Source organism: Nycticebus coucang, chromosome 1, assembly GCF_027406575.1.
Source record: "Nycticebus coucang isolate mNycCou1 chromosome 1, mNycCou1.pri, whole genome shotgun sequence".
Classification (NCBI taxonomy): Eukaryota; Metazoa; Chordata; class Mammalia; order Primates; family Lorisidae; genus Nycticebus; species Nycticebus coucang.
The window spans coordinates 79,044,776-79,068,357 of record NC_069780.1 but is presented as its reverse complement, the minus strand read 5'-3'; the positions used below and the strand labels follow the sequence as shown (position 1 = coordinate 79,068,357).

Genomic DNA, 23,582 nt, shown 5'->3' with positions numbered 1-23,582 from the left:
ACAGCCCTCCTCAAAATTAGCAAAAAGAATAATTTCTTAACTTTCATCCAGCATAAGGTATTGTCATCTCTAATTATCTGGTGGCTGAAAAGAAAGGGTATACAAAACCAGCATTTCTTTACCTTAAATGCCTTTCCATACTTAGTATCTGCCGCTAACCTCCAGTGCTTTTGTCTTTCATCTGTTCAATCAGCTATTATCCCGGCCATGTTGTCTTCAAATAAATAGGTCAAGAAAAGCCAAGTGCGGTAGCTTGTGCCTATATTCCTACATTTCTGGGAGGCAGAGGCCAGAGGCAGAGGTGGATTGCTTGAGTTGAGTCCAGCCTGAGCAAAAGCTGGATTCTGTCTCTACTAAAAATAGAAAAAACTAGCTGGGCATAGTGGTGGGCACCTGTAGTCCCAGCAACTTGAGAGGCTGAGGCAAGAGCATCACTCAAACCCAAGAGTTTGAGGTTGCTGTGAGCTATGATGATGCCATAGTACTCTCCCTAGGATGACAGAGAGATACTCTGTCTCAAAAAAACAAAAACAAAAAGGCTCAGCGTCCATAGCTCAGTGAGTAAGGGTGCCCGCCACATACACCCAAAGTTGGTGGGTTTGAGCCGGGCCTGGGCCTGCTAAACAACAATGACAACTGCAACCAAAAAATAGCTGGGCGCTGTGGTGGGTGCCTGTAGTCCCAGCTACTTGGGAGCCTGAGGCAAGGGAATCACATAAGCCCAAGAGTTTGAGGTTGCTGTGAGCTGTGACGCTAAAGCACTCTACCGAGGACAACGATGAAACTCTGTCTCCAAAAAAAAAAAAAATCAAGAAAAACATAATAGAGCGGCGCCTGTGGCTCAAAGGGGTAGGGCGCCAGCCCCATATACCGGAGACGGCAGGTTCAAACTCAGCCCTTGGCCAAAACTACAAAAAAAAAATAAAATAAAATAAAGGCTTTGTTTTTACTTAACAAAAATTGATGAATACATAGAACAACAGATCTTATGATAAAAATAGCAGTCCCTGCAAACTAGAACAACCTTTCTGGAAGGAAGTATGGAGAAACCTCAAAGCACTCAAGCTAGACCTCCCATTTGATCCTGCAATCCCATTACTGGGCATCTACCCAGAAGGAAAAAAATCCTTTTATCATAAGGACACTTGTACTAGACTGTTTATTGCAGCTCAATTTACAATCGCCAAAATGTGGAAACAGCCTAAATGTCCACCAACCCAGGAGTGGATTAACAAGCTGTGGTATATGTATACCATGGAATACTATTCAGCCATTAAAAAAAATGGAGACTTTACATCCTTCGTATTAACCTGGATGGACGTGGAAGACATTATTCTTAGTAAAGCATCACAAGAATGGAGAAGCATGAATCCTATGTACTCAATTTTGATATGAGGACAATTAATGACAATTAAGGTTATGGGGGGAAGCAGAAAGAGGGACGGAGGGAGGGGGTGGGGCCTTGGTGTGTGTCACACTTTATGGGGGCAAGACATGATTGCAAGAGGGACTTTACCTAACAATTGCAATCAGTGTAACCTGGCTTATTGTACCCTCAATGAATCCCCAACAATAAAAAAAAAAAAAAATAGCAGTCCCTCAACTTCCCCAGTCCTGCTCCCAAAGATGCCTTTACATGGTGGAATCACGTGAACCACTCTAATTCCCTCTGCCTCCTCCCCCCAAAGCTGCAAACATGAAATCTTGGATTCATAACTTTAGGCAATTTCTCTCATTCCCCAGTATTATTTTTAAAATTCTGGTAGCTTTTTGAGAGAAAACCACCTTAACCCTCTCTTTCTTTGAAACTAGGAATACATCATGTATATATTACTGGGAGGAAGTTGTCAGGGACAGGAAGAGATTGGACTCAGTATGAAACTGGTGAGAATGTGGCAGTGCCACCTGGCCCGTTTCACATTTCTTCAGTTACCAGTTCCATAAACAGCAATGTGACAAAGGGCTGCCCCACAGCAGATGGGCTTCCAGGGGCTCGGTATATAGTACAAAACAGTGGAGGAGGCAGACGGTGGACAAGTACAGGAGTGCAGTCATTTCAGGTAATAAATAATAAGTTAAGTGCTGTTCTGAAACCACGTGAACCAGAGAAATGGCAGAGCATGTCAGAGCAGCCCAGGAGCAACCCGGTCCCCATGGCGCCGTGTGCACCAGGAACAATAGTTTCCGTGGTGTCGTCCACACCACATGTGTTCATCTCTATGCAAACACAGTTGGCCTTCTGCAGCTGGGCCCTGTCCTGATGAGGCTGGCAGGGTCATTTGTTCCCGCTTTATTCCTGTTCTGTCTCTCACCACAGCACAGTCCGATTCCACAGATGCTAAACAATTGATTTTCAAAGAGATCAACTGAAGATGTAACTATTTAATAGTGTATATATCCTATTAATTTTATTTTCAAAGGTTTCATTCTGTGTGGGGTTCTCCAATCATCATTAATGAGATTTGTCATCCTGAATAATAGCAAATTAAAAGTCCACTCAGTTATGGTATAATTCAGTAATTCTCAACCTAGCACGCATACTTACTGGAGTTATCTGGGGAGTTTGCAGAAATACGGTTACCCAGGCCACAGTCCCATAGATCCTCAAATAACTTATTTGGTTGGGGCTTAAAAACTCCCCAGGTGATGCTGATACAAAGTAAATGTGGAGAACAATAGCAAGTGTAAAAATTAAATACAACCAAATGAGATTGTTTGGGCAACGTAAACCAGTATGACCCCCAGACCAGCAGCGTTAATTAATACAACCTGGTAACTTGTTAGAAGTGCACGTTCATGGGCCCCATTCCAAACCTACTACATCAGAAACTCTGGGAGCAGTGCCCAGACTCTGTGCTTTAAGAAGTGCTCTAGGTCAGTGGTTCTCAACCTTTCTAATGCTGCAATGTATTTTCATTATTAAAAAGGGGTCATGACCCACAAGTTGAGAACTGCTGCTCTAGGTGTTTCTACTGTGTGCTAAGGTTTGAGAACCACTGGCTTAAACCACCAAGCTCTTCCATTGACAATAAGATTTTCTAGAGATGTAGGTTGGAAACCCTAGCATGTATCTCTCTTATTCATACTTAACCAAAGACTTGTCACAGTCCTCTCTCCCTATATCCTGGCCAGTCTCTCCCAGGTGCTAAAGGCTTCCATGATGCTTTGGAAGCTACTGCGTCCTGGTGATAGAGTGAGCAGCTTCTAAGCAAGCATTTGGCACTCAACTCCTTGACCTCTGATTCCTTTCACATTCACAAAGAACAAGCACAGAGACAAAGAAAGAACAATTTAGGATGGCTCAGGCGAAAGCCAGAGGTGAGTAAGGTCTGGAGCAGTGAGTCTCAACTACGGCTGCACCCCGGAGCAGTGCAGTGAACTGTGAAAAACACTGAGGTTTGGGTTCCGTTCCCAGATATTTTGATGTAATTGGTTTCAGGTGGTGGTGTGGGCCTCGGGATTGCAGGAAGGTGCCAAGTGAATCTGTGTGCAGCCTAGGCTGAGAGCTGAGAACCACTGGAGGACTAGAGGACTTCTTCCTTTTTTATTTTTGGGAGGGTCTCATTCTGCTTCCCAAGTTAGAGTGCAGTCGTATCATTACAGCTGACAGCAACCTCAAACTCCTGAGCTCAAGCAGTTCTCCTGCCTCAGCCACCTGAGTAGCTAGGGAGTACCCCGCTGTCACCACACCCAGCTGATTTTTCTATTTTTAGTAGAGATGGGTTCTCACTCTTGCTCAGGCTGGTCTCAAACCCCAAAGAATCCTCCCACTTCCCCCTCCTGGAGTGCTAGGTTTGGAGGAACTTAATTCTCCTATGTCCTCCTTCTGATACTCATCAGGCTCTTTGCTGCACCCAGAGCACAGGGGAGAAGGAGAGGCAGGCAGCCTGCCAGGGTTTGGCTTCTCCAGCGTCCTGAAATTCATATCCATCAGTTACTCCACAGGGCAGAGAGAGTTTGATCGCTGGACACCTTTCATTTCACTGTCTGACTTATAAAATCATTTAAATAATTTGTGCGTGGAATCACATAACCAACGAGTGAAAGAAAGAGGAGTCTGAGCTCCATTATGCTCACATCTCTCCAGAGTCTAACAGTGTTTTCCTATCACTATTTTACCTCATGTTGTGTTGTCCGCGTGGCCGTCTTTCCACAGAATATAATACTTTTGCTCTCTCCTCTCTCTAAAAGCAAGAGCCTGATTGTACATTTGTTTCCCTGTCAAAAAGAGAGAAGTTACCTAGTGCGTGCAGAGTCCTTTCCACTTACCGAGGACATGGAGGCTGCACCAGGGTTGTGTGGGGCTGGCTGCCGCCGCACCCCCCCCCCCCCCCCCCCGCACCTCAGGTTCCTTTTTCCATGTACAGGATGCCCGCAGGGTCCTCACCACATGTGAAAGGTGAGCCCCAGACATGCTTGGGTGGACATTGCCATTTAGTATTCATAAGTGACTCTGTACACTGTGCTGCCTATTTTCTGGTGGCTTGGGGGTTTGGGGATAAACAGTAAAGTGAGATTGTTGCAGGAAGACGAGCCCCAGTGGAGAGAAAGAGCACCCAAACACCAGGTTTAAAAGAGGAAGGGCTTTATTTCAGCCGGTAGAGCAGTGGTAGACCCATGGCAGACCCAGAGTATCAGAATGGCTGTGCTCCCAGAAGGGCTGTGCTCCTGGACTGGCTCCATCTTGTCCCTTTTGTATCCAGCCCAAAAGTTCCTGCCCACAGGAATCTTTCTCATTGGTCAGTTTGAAACAAGCTGGAGAAGCCGCTTTTACAGAACTGAGCTTTCAAAGCAGAAGCAAGCATCAGCCTACAGGTCCACAGGTCCCCCCAGGAAGTTAAGTTTTTTTGAGACAGAGTCTCACTTTGTCGCCCTCAGTAGAGTGATGTGGCATCACAGCTCACAGCAACCTCCAACTCCTGGGTTTAAGCGATTCTCTTGCCTCAGCCTCCCAAGTAGCTGGGACTACAGATGCCTGCCACAACGCTCGGCTAATTTTTGGTTGTAGTTGTCATTGTTTGGCAGGCCCTGGGCGGATTCTAACCCACCAGCTCTGGTGTATGTGGCTGGCGCCTTCACCGCTTGAGCTACAGGCCCTGAACCAGGAAGTTAAGTTTTTACAAATTCCTAAGAGCCGAGTCCTCACAGGGAGGACCTCGCAGGTGTATCCTTGGAGTCTCCTTGAGAAGACCTCTGTTCTCTTTGGCCTTACTTTTTCTGGGTATCCTCTCTCAAGATGCTGCAGCTTAGTTTTACCATTCACATGACCACTCTCCTCTCTTTAAAACGCTACAATAAGGCGGCGCCTGTGGCTCAACAGAGTAGGGCGCCAGCCCCATATGCCAGAGGTCGGGGGTTCAAAACCAGCCCTGGCCAAAAACTGCGAAAATAAATAAATAAATAAAATAAAATGCTACAATATCTGAGCAGGGAGAGGGAAATGGAGCATTCCTGAGAGAGTCTGTGTTGAGGTCACCTGAGATGACCATGACTGGACCACCCAACAGGGACGCTTCTGCCACACCTGCAGCCTGTGTGGCCCTCTCACCCGGTGACCCCGCAGATGGGTGGCACACAGGGTAGGCCATCCCTTTCTGCTTCTACCACATCTTCCAGATTCTCCTTATTTGTGCTGTCGCTTGCTAATGCCTCTTGTCACTCTCTGTGTCCTCTCCTTATCTTCTGCACTGTCACCAGTTTTATCCCCAGGCCCCACCCCTTTACCCTGAAATATGTCCAAATTTAGATAAAAAGATACAGCAATAAAATTAGGAAGTTATACCAGGCAGATTAACCGGAGGACCAGCAGAGAAACGGATAAGGGGGAGGAAGGAGAACCGGTGGCGGATGAAGGAAATAACAAACACACGGAGAGCTGGCGGGTGCGTGGCGCTTTACGGTTCTAAAGCGTTTGTAGTTATTGTTTCGTTTGCTCCATACATTCACTGCAAGGTAGAGCAGAAGGCCCCCATTTGGCTTTTAGGAAAGGGAGGACTAGTGAAGGGAAGGGATTGGAGAAGGCTGCAGCAGGTTTCAAGCCCAGCCTTCCTGATTTCAAAGACAGCCTTCCTTCCACAATGCTAAGATGGGTCCTTGGAGTCCTGGAGCACAGCCCCAGAGATGCCCCTGTGCCTTCGTCCCCAGACCTATTTCTCCAAGGAGAGTACTGCCTTCCTCCACAGCGGGGCTGAACTCCTGTGTTTGGAAAATGTCGCTTTTATCCAAAAAGCATAGGATGCCTCCTACAGAGAGTCATACAGACTATTTTAAAAAGACTGGAGCTGGGCGGCACCTGTGGCTCAAAGGAGTATGGTGCTGGCCCCATATACCAGAGGTGGCAGGTTCAAACCCAGCCCCTGGCCAAAAACTGCAAAAAAAAAGACTGGAGCTCACTAGTAGGATGCGAGGCTGCACAGTGGTTTTAGGGGGCCCCGTGTCCTTTGCACTGAGAGCCGCTGTTAGCTCACAGGCCAGGGGAGGAATAGCCGATGGCTTAGGGGGAAGTTCCTCAGGGGCTGTCCTCTTCAGGCTTCACTCACATCCCTGCTTTTGTGTCTTTTGGTGGCTCCTCTGATTTCCATCTTGGCTTTGTATGCTTCTGATTTTCTACCCTACTCTTGCCTCTGTCACTGGGTAACCCACTCGTTTCTGACTTGATTCTATGGTCTTCCCTGGTTTCTGACTCTCCTTTTGATGATGTTTAATTCCTCCTTGCGCAGACTCGTGGAGCTGATCCCCAAATGTTTTCAGCTCTCCTCCCCTTGACATCCTGGACTTCTTACACTCCCTGGCCTCCCCTGACTTAGCTTCTGCCAATCTGTTGCAGGAAGATGAGGCCCAATGGCGAGAAAGAGAACCCAAACACAACGTTTATAAGAGGAAGGGCTTTATTCACCAGCTGGGAGCTTACCGCATAGAAGAATTCCAAATGGCCATGCTCCCCAACTGGCTTGGTCTTTCCCTTTTTATTGACAATCAAAAAGTTCCACCCCACAGGTACCCTTCTCATTGGCCAGTTTGAATCATGCGGGAGATGCTATTCCAGTCCCTACAGAACTACAGGATTTCACAGAACTTGGAAATTTCCAAATTTCAGGAAGTTAAGTCTACAAATTTCCAAGAGCTGCATCACCATGGAGAGGACCCTGCAGGTGTATCCTTGTGATCTCCTTGAGAAGACCTGTTCTCCTAGACCTCAACTTTTTAGGGTATCCTCTCTCAGATCCTCATCATGTGAGGACTGGGCCAGGGTTGTCTTGGAGAAGTTTTAAGAGCAAACTAGGTGCATCTCTCCTTATCCAGTGCCCACACTCGCTCTTGCTCTGCCCACTTTTACCTACGCTGTGGCAGGTACTTGCCCTTGTGCAAACTGAAGGATGATCAGAGAAGTTTATTGCAGCATTATTGGAAACACAGAAGAAACAACCTAAATCTCTATCAATAAAGAATAAGTGCTTACAATACATCCAAATAATGGGGAAAACAGCTCTCTGTACAATCACGGAATAATTTTCTAGATGAAATTTCAAGTGAAAAAAGCAAGGTGTAGAATAGTATACTTACAAACATTTTACTACTATTTGTGTTAAAAAAGAAAGCAAGAAAACAAAGGAGCAGTGCCTGTGGCTCAGTGGGTAGGGTGCAGGCCCCATATACCGAGGGTGGCAGGTTCGAACCCAGCCCTGGCCAAATTGCAAAAAAAAAAAAAAAAAAAGCTGGGAGCGGCACCTGTGGCTCAAAGGAGTAGGGCACCAGCTCCATATGCCAGAGGTGGTGGGTTTAACCCTGCCCTGGCCAAAAACTGTAAAAAAAAAAAAAAAATAGCCGGGTGTTGTGGCGGGCACCTGTAGTCCCAGCTACTTGGGAGGCTGAGGCAAGAGAATCAGCTAAGCCCAGGAGTTGGAGGTTGCTGTGAGCTGTGATGTCACAACACTCTACTGAGGGCAATAAAGTGAGACGCTGTCTCTAAAAAAAAAAGAAAAAGAAAACAAGATAACAAACTTGTATGTGCGAGGGTTTTTTTCTGGAAGGCAATGGCAGCAATGGTTACCTCTGGGGAGGGAAAGCAAGTGGCTGAGGGAAAGGGCAGTCGTGAAACTTCCATTTGGGGCGGCGCCTGTGGCTCAGTCGGTAAGGCGCCGGCCCCATATGCCGAGGGTGGCAGGTTCAAACCCAGCCCCGGCCAAACTACAACCAAAAAATAGCCGGGCATTGTGGCGGGCGCCTGTAGTCCCAGCTGCTCAGGAGGCTGAGGCAAGAGAATCGCTTAAGCCCAGGAGTTGAAGGTTGCTGTGAGTTGTGTGAGGCCACGGCACTCTACCGAGGGCCATAAAGTGAGACTCTGTCTCTACAAAAAAAAAAAAGAAACTTCCTTTTGAACTGAGTACCAAGTGTGTTATCTATTAACAATTTTAATTAAAGGCATGGTGAAAGCTTTGGAGTCAACTTGGAAATCGCTGGGACCCTGGGATCACTCCTCAGCTGTACAGATTAAAGCACTAAGTCATTAAAGGATAAATAATTTGTCCAATTTCCCACTACTGCTAAGTGACAGAGCTATGATCAGACCCTCATCTGTCATTTGACACTGATGCTTGAGGGAATGCAGCTTCGAAACTCAACTTCTACGTAGAACTTTACATCACAGAGGACAGGATTGCACCCCAGAGCAAGAAAGACATTTGAGACTCAGCGTGTTCCTCTATGAAATGTAAAGTTTCTGTAAGGCCTGGAGTGGTGGCTCACACCTGTAATCCTAGCACTCTGGGAGGCTGAAGTGAGAGGATTGCTTGATCTCTGGAGTTAAAGATTAGCCTGAGCAAGAGCAAGAAAAATTTGTTGAGCACTGTAATGTGCACCTGTAGTTCCAACTACTCAGGAGGCTAAGGCAAGAGGATCACTTGAGTCCAAGAGTTTGAGGTTGCTGTGAGCTATGATGATGTCAGGGTGATAGAGTGAGACACTGTCTCAAAAAATGAATAAATAAATAGGGCGACGCCTGTGGCTCAAAGGAGTAGGGTGCCAGCCCCATATGCCGGATGTGGCGGGCTCAAACCCAGCCCTGGCCAAAAATTACAAAAAATAAATAAATAAATAAATAAAATAATTAGTTGTGAAGATCAGATTAGCATGTATTTGTTCTAGGACCTAGCACATATAAAGCAGTCAATAAATGCTAATTACTGTTCTTTGTTATTAATATTTTCAGCTATCCTGGAGTTAGAGTTGGTTGGGGCAGGGAAGGCTATGGGAGAGGTTGTCATAGAAGTCTGGAAATGAAAGTTTGAAGGGTTAAGGAAAATAAAACACACACAGAGAGAGTGTGTGCGTGCTAGTGCTCAAGAGAAAACACAGCCTTGATTCCCTTTCATTTAAATAGCCACTAAAGAATCTAAGAGAATAAATGATGCTTAAGGTAGAAAACATGTGAGGATGCCAATAATGGTGAACTGAGCTGGGGGATTTCTGAGGATTCTGAGCAGATAGTGTGCTCAGGTACTAGGGGAGGGCAGCTCTGGGGCAGGCAAACTTCCGTGGGCTTCCTAGTGGTATATGCAGATGCTGATTGTGGTGGGGAGAGATGGGATAATCCAAGGCTCCTGTGGAATGCTCAGGTGTGGGCAGCAGAGGCTGCCCTGTGGCCCCACTACTGAGAAGGGTGGGGTTACTTTCAGTGGGGAGGCAGCAGGAGGGCAAGGGCTTCACTCACACTTTGGACCTAGCGCAGCAGCTGTGGGCAGTGGAGTTTGTCCTTGGAGCATGTTAAAATGTGTGGTCGCCTCTCTTCTGAGAGACGGGGAGGGAGGGGTCAGGGTTGCCAGAGCTCCCAGCTTGGCCTGGTGGGAGCAGCCAGCATTGGTGGTGACTGTGGGCAGGAAACATCAGGGGGCTCCAAAGACGTGGAGACCCAGGGGTTGTTGGCCTGGGGCAGGATGCAGTCTGGTGAGGGCTTTGCTCTCAAAATGGCACCAAGCTGTGGGGATTTGTGGGCCCCATCATGAGCTCCCTCTCTGGAGCAATCCCATTGCCTGGTTTCTAGGTAGCTGGCTTTGTTAGTCTCAGGCCTTTGAGGGTTAATAGACTGTCCCATGGCTGGGATGTGGGAGTCCTTGGTGAGAATGGAACACAGGAGACTCTCACCCTTTCCCTAAATTAGGGAGTCTCTCCAGATTCCCTGCCAATCCTGCTAAGCAAGATGCCTTGCTTCTCTCTCCTTCCCTGCCGTACGTGTTCCTTGTTACTTTTCTGTTGAACTCCACTCTTCTCTCCTAGATAGTCTATTCAGCGTGTGATTTCCTTCCCTCCCTCCCTCCCTCCCTCCCTTCTTTCCTTCCTCCCTTCCTTCCTCCCTCCCTTCTCTCTCTCTCTCTCTTTTCTTCTTTCCTTCTTTTTTTTTTCATTCTTTCTTTTTATTTTCTCAGGATCTCATTCTGTCACCCTGGCTAGAAGCAGTGGCATCATCATAGTTCATTGCAACCCCAAACACCTAGGCTCGAGCAATTCTCCTACCTCAACCTCTAGAGTAGCTGTGACTATAGGCATGTGCCGCCACACCTAGATGATGTTTTCTATTTTTTGCAGAAACAGGGTCTCGCTTTTGCTCAGGCTGGTCTCCAACTCCTGGCCTTAAACAATCCTCCTACTCCCAGAGCACTAGGGTTACAGCTGTGCGCCACTGCACCCAGCCCAGAGTGTGATTTTTCACTTGCTTTTTGCTTCTTCTCTGTGGACTAGACAAGTGCCAGATGCATTTAATTGGCCATCTCAAAGCCCTTCCTCTCTTAAACAATTGGTAATTTTTTTTTCTTTATCTTAATTTTGGCATTTATGTGAGAGGAACATTAGTGAGTTTATTCTGCAGTTTGTAATTGATTCTGATGGTTTGGGGCAGTTTTTATCAAAGTGATTATCAAATGGCTTCCCAGGTGTAGAAGACTAAGCTGTTTATCTATATAACCAAGGTAATGAGATTACAACTGTCTTAGCTCAGCTGCCATAACAAAACACCACAGACAATACGTCTTAACAACAGACATTTATTTCTGTTGGCTGGGAAGTTCAAGATCAGGGTGCTGGAAGATTTGGTGTCTTCTCACTATATCTACACATGGCAGAGAGAATGAGTAAGTTCTGGTCTGTTCCCCGGGGCACTGCCAATTGGTGGCCAAACATTTTTATTGTTTCAACCCATATCAGAGGACTCCATTGTCCTGCACTTTATGAACATAGATAAACTATTGAGTTGGCTCTGCAATCGTTTGGTCATTCTATGGAGTCATTGTCTAAACTGTACCGTAGAGTATGACTTAAAGCAGCCAAATTTTCTATTTGCATAGCACCTTTCACTTTAGAAAGAACTTTCAGGTAAATTATCTCATGTGTCATGTTTTCTGTAGCCTTCACTTACATGATATTTTCCTCAGTGGTCCCCTCTGAAAGGCAGGTGATGTTATTCCATAGTAGGACAAAAACCTTCAGCTTACCTGAGCTTGACCACCAGCCCAGGTGAATAGTCATCAGGTCAGTAGTCCTTTCAGCATACTCTGAGGTGCAAATAGAATAAAGTTACTTATAGCTTGATAATAGGGAAAGCTCTACAGATGTATTTTAATCAATACATTTAAGTATTAGTGCAGTTTCTTTAGCCTTTAAGGGAGCTTCCCCTTGAGAATTTCACTTTACCAATGAGATATATATTGTGTTTTTATTTGGAATCCAGGAGGATTTCTGTCAGATGATCTTAGAGGCAGACTCTAAGATGTGAGACTTAGATTCTCACACAGAATGTGAGACTTTACACTCAAGTCTGAGCAATCACTCCAATTTCTTTTTCTTTTCTTTTTTTTTTTTTTGCAGTTTTTGGCCAGGGCTGGGTTTGAACCCCCCACTTCCAGCATATGGGGCTGGTGCCTTTCTCCTTTGAGCCACAGGCGCTGCCCCTCCAATTTCAAATAATTCTTTTCCATTGATGGGTGAACCTTTATAAAAACTTAACATGCAGGACTGATGAGTTGGCTCATATCTGTAATCCTGGCACTCTGGGAGGCTGAGGCAGGTGGATAGTCTAAGCTTAGGAGTTAGAGACCAGCCTAAGCATGAGTGAGACTCTGTTTCTACTAATAGAAAAACTAGTTGTGCATTGTGGCAGGTGCCTGTAGCCCCAGCTAATTGGGAGACTCAGGCAAGGAGATTGCTTGAGCCCAAGAGTTTTAGGTTGCTGTGAACTATAATGCCATAGTGCTTTACCCAGGGTGACAGAGTGAGAATCTGTCTAAAAAGAAAAGAAAAAATTAGCATGCGGAGTGCCTTTCTTTTTTTTTTTTAATTTATTTATTTTTATTGTTAAATCATAGCTGTGTACATTAGTGCATTCAAGGGGAACAATGTGCTGGTTTCATATACAATCTGAAATAGTCTCATCAAACTGTTCAATGTAGCCTTCACGGCACGGAGTGCCTTTCTTTACATCTAAAATGTTACATGGTAAGTACTTTCAGTAAATGCAAATTTAAATTTATTCATACATTTTATTAAAATATTGTGATCCTCTATAGGAAATGTTTAATACCAACCACATTACTTGACTTGGGAAATTACATTGACAAAAAAAGTCTTCCCGACACTGTTTACTTAAGCATGTCTGAAGTGTCTGGTCAGGGCTAAACTGCCTTCCTTTGTGCAAAGTTTGTCTCAGCTCTCATTCTGTGTTTAATAGACTCCTTGAGCTCCAGTTTTAAATCAATGCTCTATGTCACACAGAACCGCCAGGCCAAGTACAGTGGATGAAGTTTATACTGAGTCTATCATAGTATACGCTTAAAATTATTAGAAACATAACATACTAGCTTTGTCTCCATGGCAATCCCAATTGTGTGCCTTTTCCCACAGGTGATTCTGAGCCATCAGAATATTCAGGAGACTCAACGAGTGAAGAGATAATTTCAAGCACGTTTGCCACAGTGACCACAGAAACATTCATTGCAGATACGAATTCCACTTTCATTGCTGAGGATGCAAATCAGTTAGAATTTATATTAATGGTGTTGATCCCGCTGATTTTATTGGTCCTCCTACTTCTATCAGTGGTACTCCTTGCAATATACTATAGAAGAAAAAGAACTAAAAAAGGTAAATATTTATTCCCGTTCCTAGACAATTGCTTTATGTGTTAATGAGCAATCGATAACACAAAATCCGTTTTGCTTCTACACAGAGTCTTCTAGTCAAGGATCTCAAAGTGCTTTACAGACATGTGAGTATCACCCCAGTGCCTGCTTAGGGTTAGGGATGGGGAGGGAGCTGAGATATTTTAAAGGTAAGCAGCAAGGACTATATAAAATCGTACATGAAAAATGATATATTGCAACATAGCTTTCCACAAGCTAATAATGCCAACTCCTTTCTTTTTTTTGAAAAAAGAATGTGTATATGACTTAATAAAAGGAAAAAAAAAAAGAAAGAGAATGCTTTAGCCTAAACTGAAATTTAAAATATAGGCGTACTCATTCTGTTGTGCTTTACTTTATCGTGCTTAGCAGATATAACTAGAAGGTTTATGGCAACCCTGTGTTGACCAAGTCTATTGACACCATTTTTCAAACAGCATGTGCTCATTTTGTGTCTCTATGTTAAAAATTTGGTCATTTTCATAATATTTCAAACTTTTTCATTATTATTATATCTGTTATTGGGACGTGTGATCAGTGATCTTTGATGTTACTATGGTAATTGTTTTGGGGTGCCACAAACCCCACCAACTAGCCATTCTTCCATCTCTCTCTCTCCCTTGGGCGGGACACAACAACATTGAAATCAGGCCAACTAATAACCCTACAGTGGCTTCTAAGTGTTCAAGTGAAAGGAAGAGTCACCCACCTCTCACTTTAAATTAAAAGCTTGATTAAGCTTAACAAGAAAGGCATGTTGAAAGCCAAGACAGGACAAAAGCTAGGCCTCTTGCACTGGTTAGCCAAGTTGTGACTACAAAGGAAAAGTTCTTGAAGGAAATTGCAGGGCCAGATGTGGTGGCTCACGCCTGTAATCCCAGCAATCTGGGAGGCTGGGGGCGTGGGGTAGATCACCTGAGCTCACGGGTTGGAGACCAGCCTGAGCAAGAGCAAGACCTCATCTCTAAAACTAACCAGGCATTGTAGCAGGCACCTATAGTCCCAGCTACTCGGGAGGCTGAGGCAAGAGAATTGCTTGGGCTCAAGAGTTTGAGGTTGCTGTGAGCTGTGATGCCAAGGGCTACAAAGTGAGACTGTCTCTCAAAAAAATAAAAATAAAAAAGAAATAAAGAAAAACAGAAAAAGAAAGAAATTAAAAGTGCTAGTCCAGTGAACACACAAATAATAAGAAGCAAAACAGCTTTATTACTGACAGAGAGAAAGTTTTAGTCATCTATCGAGACCACTTCTATCTAGAAAGTCAACCCAGCCACTTAAACACTCCCTTAAACTGAAGCCTAATCCAGAGGAAGGCCCTAACTCTTTTCAGTTCTTTGAAGACTGAGAGAGAGGAGGAAATTGCAGAAGAAAAGTTTGAAGCTAGTAGAGGTTGGTTTATGAGGTTGATGGGAAAAAGACATCTTCACAACTTAAAGTACAAGGTGAAGTAATAAAAACTGATACAGAAGTTGCAGCAAGTTATCCAGAAGATCGAGCCAAGATAAGTGATGAAGGTGGCTATGCTAAACAGCATGTTTTTACTGTAAATAAGGCAGCCATCTATTAGAAGAAGATGTCATCTAGAACTTTCCTGGGTAGAGAGGAGAAGTCAATGCCTGGCTTCAAAGCTTCAAAAGATTCCCTATTAGGAGCCGATGCCGCTGGTGACTTTCAGTTGAAGCTAATGCTAATTTACCATCCCCAAAATTCTAGGGCCCTTAAGAATGATGCTGAATCTACTCAGCCTGTGTTCTAGAAATGGAACAACAGAGCCAGATGACAGCACATCTGTTTATAGCATGGTTTTCTGGATATATTTAAGTCCACAATGGAGACATACTGTTCAATAAAAAAAGATTCCTTTCAAAAAATTACTGTTCACAATGATCACCCAAGAGCTCTGATGGAGATATACAAGGAGATTCATGTAGTTTTTATGATTGCTAACACAATATCCACTTTGCAAGGCTGTCACCGCCACATACAGTAATTCCACAGATGTATCTGGGCAAAGTCAGTTGAGGGCCTGGAAGGATTCACAATTCCAGAAGCCATGAAGAACAATTGGGATTCAAGGGAGGAGGTCAAAATACCAGTGTTAACAGAAGCTTGGAAGAGGTCGATGCCAACCTTCATGGATGACTTTGAGGGGTTCAGGCTTCAGTAGAGGAAGCCACTGCAGATGTGGTGGAAATAACAGCAGAATTGGAATTAGAAGTGGAGCCTGCAGATGTGACTGAATTACTGTAATCTGATGATAAAACGTGAATGGCTGAGGTGCTGTTTTTTATGGATGAGCAAAAATAGTTTTCTTGAGATGGAATCTAAGAACATTCTTAAAATGGCAAAGGATTTAGGATAGTACATCAACCTAGCTGATAAAGCAGCAGCAGAATTTGAGAGGACTAATTCCAATTTTGAAAGAGCATCCGACAGCATCACATACAATGGAGAAATCTTTTGTGAAAGGAAGAGTCAATGGATGTGGCAAATTTTTTGGTTGTCTTCTGTTAAGAAATTTCCATAGCCACCCCAGCATTCAGCAACCACCACCCTGATCAGTCAGCAGCCATCAACACGGAGGCAAGACCCTCCACTAGCAAAAAGATTACATCTTGCTGAAGGGTCAGGTGATTTTTCGTATTTTTTTAGCATTAAAATATTTTAATTAAGACATGTATATTATTTTAGGCATAATTTTTCATACTTAATAGACTATAGGATAATGTAAACATAACTTTTGTATGCACCAGGAAACCAAAAAAATAATGTGACTTGCTTTCCTTCAATACTTGCTATATTGTGGTGATCTGAAGCCTGACCCACCAACTGTCCAAGGTGTGTCCGTGTATTGCTGCAATCTTTGTACTTTATCTAGATGAGGGCTCTGCATAATCTTGGCCAACAAGCCAGTGTGACATTTCCCACTGTTGAAGGAAAGGGTAAGGCTGGTAAAGTGGTAAAGTACAGTGGTTCAGAGTAGGGTTAGGCACAGGAAGGGTGTAGACCTTGGGGCCATCACCACAGATAAGGATTCTTTTCTCTATATTTCTGGTCACAGGTTTATTTTCTCCCTCAGCTTACTTCGCAGTCTGATCTTGCAGAAACCTAGGTGAAGCATCGGTCTTGCTCCCATCGAAACGATGTTAATTTTTATGATGGAATTCAACAACTGTCTATAGATTGCTAACATGGGTCTGATGAAAACCAATCTGATAGAAAACTCCCTGGGGCAGACACTCTGAAAGTATTCGGTTCTGGGCGGTGCCTGTGGCTCAATAGAGTAAGGAGCCGGCCCCATATGCCGGAGGTGGAGGGTTCAAACCCAGCCCCCACCAAAAACTGCAAAAAAAATTCAGTTCTGATTCTAGAAGCATCGAAAATTAGGTTTCAGAGTAGGTCTAGATCCAAAGCAAACTTAGGTACTCGTGCTGGTTTAAAAAAAAAAAATCACTCTAATTAGATTTTTAAGTTGAAATCTGTAAAGTTATTCTAAAAATTCTCTAATAATCCACCTATTCATACACGTATATAAAACCTACTCTATGACCCTCCTACCCACTAACCAGAGCATCTCTGGCTCTGAGATCATGCCCTTGGCACACACGCCCCACTCACTGTCCCTGCATCTGGGGAACCTTTCAAAGCCAGTGGATGAGATACATGTGAGCTGGAGAAGAAGCCCTGAGGTGTATTTCCTTTCATGGCAGAGGCTCATATAATAGATTCCAAGGAAGTAGGAAATACGCTGCTTGAAATTTCAGGCTGACCTAATAGCAGCGGTCATATGGGGGCTTATTCATAGGCGAAAGTAAAAGCAGACAGAACTGCCTGGCCTTCATTTTTTTGTTAACTCGGGACAAGTAAGAATTGGCTGCCCTGGGTGGCGCCTGTGGAGTAGGGCTCTGGCCCTATATGCTGGAGGTGGTGGGTTCAAACCAAGCCCCGGCAAAAAACTGCAAAAAAAAAAATTGGCTGCCCTAAACCATAGCCCCACAACCAGTCTTACCTAATGGAGTCAAGAGTTGGGGGTCTCTACCCAAAAGGTCATGCTCCTTGGCTCTGAATACAGAAAGTGATTTTTCATTGAACTTTATTGAAAAAGTTTCACAGTTTAAGAGCCATTTACAAGGGAAAACTGGCCTCATCCTCAGACGCGGCCTGTGCATTCCACCCAGCAGCCGTCCTCAAAATACTCAGAGCATGACTCGACTCTCAGGTGCCTCCATGCCTGGCTGACAATATTCCTTCTGTCTGGAATCTCTTTCTTGTCTGCTTGGCAAACTGCCACCCCATTCTTCAGGACCTAGCACTAAAGCTTTTCAAGGTCTTGGATAATCTTTCCCCAGGTTAAATTAATGGCTGCCTCTTCTGTGCTCTCAGAGCACTTCGTTCGCACTTAACATTCACAGCTTTTATGCTGTCATAAATTGGCTACTGGTCTTTTTTTTTTTTTTTTTGGTCTTTCATTCCTACTAGATTATGTTCTCTCTCTCTCTCTCTCTTTTTTTTTTTTTTCTTTTTTTGAGACAGATCCTTAAGCTGTGGCCCAGGGTAGAGTGTCCTGGCATCACAGCTCACAGCAACCTCCAACTCCTGGGATTAAGTGATTCTCCCAAGTAGCTGAGACCACAGGCACCCGCCACAACAACAGGCTATTTTTTGGTTGTAGTTGTCATTGTTGTTTGGCAGGCCCAGGCTGGTTTCGAACCCGCCAGCTCTGGTGTATGTGGCTAGCGCCTTAGCCACTTGAGCTACAGGCACCAAGCCTAGGTTATGCTCTCTTAAGAGAGCCAAGAGCTTCTCCTGTTTGGTTTCTTTGACAGTGTGGTACTGAAGCTGGGAGTACTGACCCTGCAAACACCGGGCTTGGTTGGCTTTGTTCGTCCCAATTCTCTGACTGCTCTGATTCAGTTTCCTTATCTGTAAAATGGGCAAATTCAATACCCACTAATAGGGTTGTGAGAATTAAGTAAATTTATATAAGTATTACACTTAGAAACAATAGTACCTGGCATATCTTAAGTGGTGCCACTGCACTACAGTGGGTCCCTCCCTTAAGGCCACATGTGGCCCTCTGGACCCCCAAGTGTAGCCTCTTGGCAGAATCCAAACTTCACAGAATGACTCTTTATTAAAAGGATTTATTCTGTAAAATTTGGATTCAGTCAAAAGGCCACTCTCCAGGATCCAGAAGCCCACATGTGGCCCCAAGGCCACAGGTTTCCCATCCCCGACTGATACTTCTTGAATAAATAATAATAATAAAATAATGTTAGAATGTTGTTTAAAGATCACCTATTCTCAGAGGCAAAAACAAACTTGCACATTATTCTTACTACAAATTGGCACAGTTGTTAAATATTTCTCACTTTAAGATAACACAACAAAGAAAGGTTAGAATCTCAAAACAATTGTTTATCACAAATGTTTTTGATAAAAAGAGTGAGTTTTATTTGAATTTATTTTCTTACCAGCTACTCCTTTAACATAGATGCAATTATTAACTGCTTAACAGGTGATTATCTCTTGAGACAGTTTGTTGGGGTTCAGGCAGCTGTCTGCATTCTTGGTTCTTGGGGTGGTCTTGGCCAAAGAAATGACCAGACACTCCCAAGGCAAGACAAGTGTGAAACAGTTTATGGAGGAAGAAATAGATAGGTTTACAGAGCAAGAACAACATACATTCACCAAAGATAGCGATGGCCGTCTTTATGGCAACCAAAAAAAGGCTTTAGTTATGGCCTGGGGGTCTACTTTATACTGCCTGGATTGGGCCGGGCCTGTGAAATGAGTCTTACTACTACGCATGCGGACCTCCCATGAACCTCTCTGAAAGCTCATTGTGGACTGCAATGTAGGTTTAAGCTCATGACATGATAATTAGCCCGAAGGTTGTTCTAGGTCACCTTCCAGACCCTACTGTACCTACAGTTTGCTCTGTAGACTAGAGTTCTCTACATCCTTTTGCAGTTGGCACGCTAAGTTCTGAATGGTAGGTTGTTGTTGGGGGGGGTGATCCCTCCTCCCCAGGTGTGAGCAAGCACTTGGGACAGTATTAAGGTGGGGTGGCATTAAGAAGGGGACTTAGGGCTCCCTTTTTCCCTAGGACAGCTGGAGTTCTAACTATCTACCTAATGAAACTGAACACTAAAAGTTAATAAAAACAGAATATTTAAATTGACAAAATTTTATTTAAATGTGATTTTTCTTTTTTTCACAAAAACTGGCATAGTGAGTCAGACCAGTAGTTTGCCTAGAAAGTTCTCAAAGGAATGCTCTGGGGGAAGCCATGGATCCCACACACACACCTGCCTCCCCCCACCCCGGAGAAAGAATTGATGCTTCTTTTGCTACATGGGTAGAGCCTGATCTATTAATCTACTCCAGGAGATACATCTGGAAATTTGACAGCTGGGGAGGACTTGACCAACAGTTTCAGAAAGAACACTTTATGTGATTGGAAATTACCCTTTTTCTTTGGGCCTGTTTCATGTCAGGAAAAGGAAACATAGTGTAGTAACTTGATGTGGGTTATCAGGTCTTCCTAGAGCTGCAGGCATTACATTTGCCCTGTCTTGATGCACCGGGTCTCTCTGAAAGCTTTAGGGGTAAAACGGCTGGCAGTAAACCACCTCTTTAAACAGGCAGTGGCTGCCTGAGGCTGGGCTTGCTCAGTGAATCTCCTGGAAAGATATGCTCTCTCTTGCTCACCTTCAACATGGAAACAAGATAAGGAATCCAGAGGCTCCTGCTGTTCCTGCCTTCCACAATCCCCACCTACAACAAACCCACCATCAAATGCGCAGAAGACAGGATCTGGGAGTGGGGTATTGTCAGGCTAAGTGGGTGTAATGTAGGACTGAATGAGGAGGACAAAGTGGGTAGGAGATAAAATGGAAAGATTGTAGGAGGGAAAATGGAACCGGGTGGAGGGGGGTGGTATAAGAGCTACATTTGCCTTCCGGTTGCAAAGAGTAGGTAGCTATTAATAAAGAGATAGAGGCCAGGTGGAGTGGAGCCAGTAGGACCTGGAATGCTGAGGACAAATAATTGGTCTCTCTCCTGGCTTAATGCTCTGCTCTGGTGTGCTCTCCCAGATGTTTTTCTGTTGCCATGGTGGCCAGGGCGGGGATAATGGCCATGGAGCAGGGAAGATGAGGCCACAGAAGGCTTTTTGCTCTGTTTTAATACTGATTACAGAGGCTTCACATTTCGTGCATCTGAAGCACTTTTGTAATGGCGTTTTAAACTTTTCCATCATCCGCATGCAGGCTAGCTTGTGCTCACCCTGAGGCCTGTTGGGAACCCAGATTATAAAGGTAAATCCATGCCCACAACTGTGGGGCTGAGGAGCCCCTCACTCGGTGTGAGATTGGTGGGGAGTTAGGAAGCAGGGGAGGAGGGCGAAAGGAGGAGGGAGTGACCAAACAGGGGATCTTAATGAATCACCTGTAGAGACCTTCGATTGTGGAGGGGCTTTATTTATAGTAAAATCTCTGGAGGAAATAGCCTGTACATTTTAGATTAAAATATAAATAAAATAAAATAAAAACAGGAAGGAATTTTCCTTTCCCCACTCTAAGTTTCTGAGGAGTCAGGCATCTGCAGGAAACTTTAGAATCCTACTAGAGGCCAGGAAATAACCTACAGCCCCTGAGGTTATTGAAACTTACTGCTGTGCCCAGCTTTCCTGGATTAGCAATGCCATTCAAGCTTGCCAACCCATAGGAAATCACAGCAGCCAGTGCTGCCAGGGACCCGTGTCCAGGTGCCTGCTGGTTGAGTTCCCTCCCCGGGACCTGCATTTCTACAGATCAGACAAAAGGAGGCCTCTGATTGCCAAGGAGTAGGAATGTCTATTTCGTGGACCTCTACAAAGTGGTTTGCGTTTTAGTGGTTTTCACATCATAAAAGGGCCAGTGGGCCAATGCTATCCCCTCACTTGACACTGTTGCTTCATTTCTCTGGGTGTGCTGGTCATCCTGCCAAACCAAACAGGGCTTCAGCGGGGGCTGCAGGCTCTGATTCTCACCACATGTCCGTTTGGAGTCTGATCTGTCTGATCTGTGTTAGAGCCATTTTGTAAACTGGGACTCTAGCCTCAACCAATAGTAACAAATAGCAAGCTTTTTGGAAGTCTCACTATTGTGGTGATGCCAAGTCTAAAAGATTAGACATGAATTTAACCAAGTGCTGGACAGTCGAGATTAAAACCTACTCATTTATTCAACAAATATTGAGTTGGTGTTTAAATATTGTTAGCTGGATCAGAGCCGGAGAAAACCACAAGCATGGTCCCTGCCCCTTTGGACCTGTGATCCTGGTGGGAGAGACAGAATAAAAATAATCAAACAGATGAATTGACCAATGAGGTATTGTGGTCAGTACTATGAATGAAGCCAGCCAGGTGCTGAGCCAGGGAACAATAAGGAAGATGGGCCTCAAGTTAAATAAGTGGCCCTGAGGAAAGACAGTTGAAGGTGGGACCCTGAGGGTGCGAGAGATTCAGCCATTCAAAGAGCAGGGGTAGGGTGGCGCCTGTGGCTCAGTGAGTGGGCGCCGGCCCCATATACTGAGGGTGGTGGGTTTGAACCCAGCTCTGGCCAAACTGCAACAAAAAAATAGCCAGGCGTTGTGGCAAGCACTTGTAGTCCCAGCTACTTGGGAGGCTGAGGCAAGAGAATCGCTTAAACCCAAAAGCTGGAGGTTGCTGTGAGCTGTGACTCCACAGGTCTCTATTGAGGGCGACAAAGTGAGACTCTGTCTCTTTAAAAAAAAAAAAAAAACAAAAAAAAAAAACACAGGGGTAAAAGCAAAGTTCCGAGGGGAACCCTGATGGACCACCTCCTACTCCAGGACAGAGGCAGAGTGTCCTAGTGTCCAGTGTGGTATGTCATAGGAGATGAAGCAGCAGCCTTTTGCGCTGGGACATTTTACTGAAGGAGACCTAGGGGCAAGCTCCCTGGTTCAACGTTTTCCTTCCCTTCTCACTGTTTTCCTTTATGTCGATATGAAAAACAAAGAGGGATGAACATCCGACCTGAAGTGAGTGCTCCCTGAGGACCATCTGTATCTAAGAGGAAAAGGATTTCACACCGATTATTACCTTATTTCAGCATGGCAGTCTGGGGCGGGGCAGTGGCTCATGCCTCTAATCCCAGCTCTCTGGGAGGCTGAGGTGGGTGGATTGCTTGAGCTCAGGAGTTCAAGACCAACCTGAGCAAAAGCAGGACCCCGTCTCCACTAAAATAGAAAAATTAGCCAGGTTTTATAACTGGTACCTGTAGTCCCAGCTATCCGAGAAGTTGAGGCAAGAGGATCTCTTGACCCAGGTGTTTGAGGTTGCTATGAGCTATGATGACACCACAGCACTCTATCAGGGCCACTGAGTGAGACTCCGTCTCAAAAACAAACAAACAAACAAAACCCACATGGCAGTCTGCACTTTTGACTTGGAGGTTAATTGTTGCTCCTTTATTATTCACTTGAAGTCATTTAGTTCTTTTTGTAAAGGAGCCTTCAGCTGTTGTTGAAAGAAAAAGTCTTTGCAGAGGAACCACGCTAACATGACCTTTGTATTTATTCCCTTTTAGATGAACTGGGAAGTGAAAACCTGAAAGTGTAAGTTTCCCCACTGCCTCCAGTCCAGCTCTAGGTGTGGATGGCAGGGAGAGGCGGAGATTAGAGAGCCGTCTGCCGGCTCTGGTGTTTCTGTTGGGATATGCTGTGGGGCTCTCCTGCCTTCTTAGCCAGGGAGATGGCCCCTAGTGGCCAAGGAGGATGGTGGAGTCCTCAAACTGTATGCAGCCCCTGTGATCTGGCACAAGAGAGCATGAGATCTGCTTTATTTCATGTCCTCTGTTCTGACTGCTACCAATTCCAAGTGCATGGTCGTTAAATATTCTAACCCTGGGTGTGTTTCAAGGCTTAAAATTTTTATCACTAGGGAAGATGCTTGAGCTGGAATTGCAAGACAGCCCTGGTAGAGGTGAAGTACCCACAACCAGAGCCACCAGAGAAGGGAGAAGGTGGGGAGGGAGAGAGAGGGAGAGAGACAGGGACAGAGAGAGAGAGAAAGAGAGAAACAGCTTTCCACCTAGAAGCATGCTCTGGGCAATGCCACACATCTCCTCCTCCACACCCCGCAGGAGTTTAGCTAGTTTAGAAACTGCTAGGCTTCCTCTGCCCACTGCCCAGTGTGCCCCTCCAGCGCTTTTCAGGGTGGGGGATCCTCTCCTCCTCCAACCCCATCTTCACTGGCCGGGGGGCTTCTATCCCCTCACTGTGCACTGTGAGCTCAGGACAGTGAGAGCAGTGGATTTCTGAGCCCAACAGCTCCTCGTATCAGAGACAGAAAAGCCTGGCAATTGAAGAGAGAGGTGATAAAAGCAGCCTGTTGATAATGGCTTCTTG

General features: G+C 45.0%; 1 protein-coding gene across 3 annotated transcripts in view; it reads left to right on the top strand.

The window, feature by feature from the left end:
* TMEM154 (transmembrane protein 154) overlaps window positions 1–23,582 on the top strand; it is a 66,300-nt gene that overhangs the window by 16,724 nt on the left and 25,994 nt on the right. For all 3 annotated transcript variants that reach the window (XR_008378730.1, XM_053582972.1, XM_053582960.1), the window contains exons 2-4: window positions 12,889–13,128; window positions 13,214–13,252; window positions 22,763–22,790. Coding sequence is in view for 2 of the 3 variants with exons in the window: in XM_053582972.1 (XP_053438947.1) it covers window positions 12,889–13,128; window positions 13,214–13,252; window positions 22,763–22,790 (307 nt within the window). In the remaining variant the exon portion in view is untranslated. The remainder of the gene's footprint in view (window positions 1–12,888; window positions 13,129–13,213; window positions 13,253–22,762; window positions 22,791–23,582) is intronic.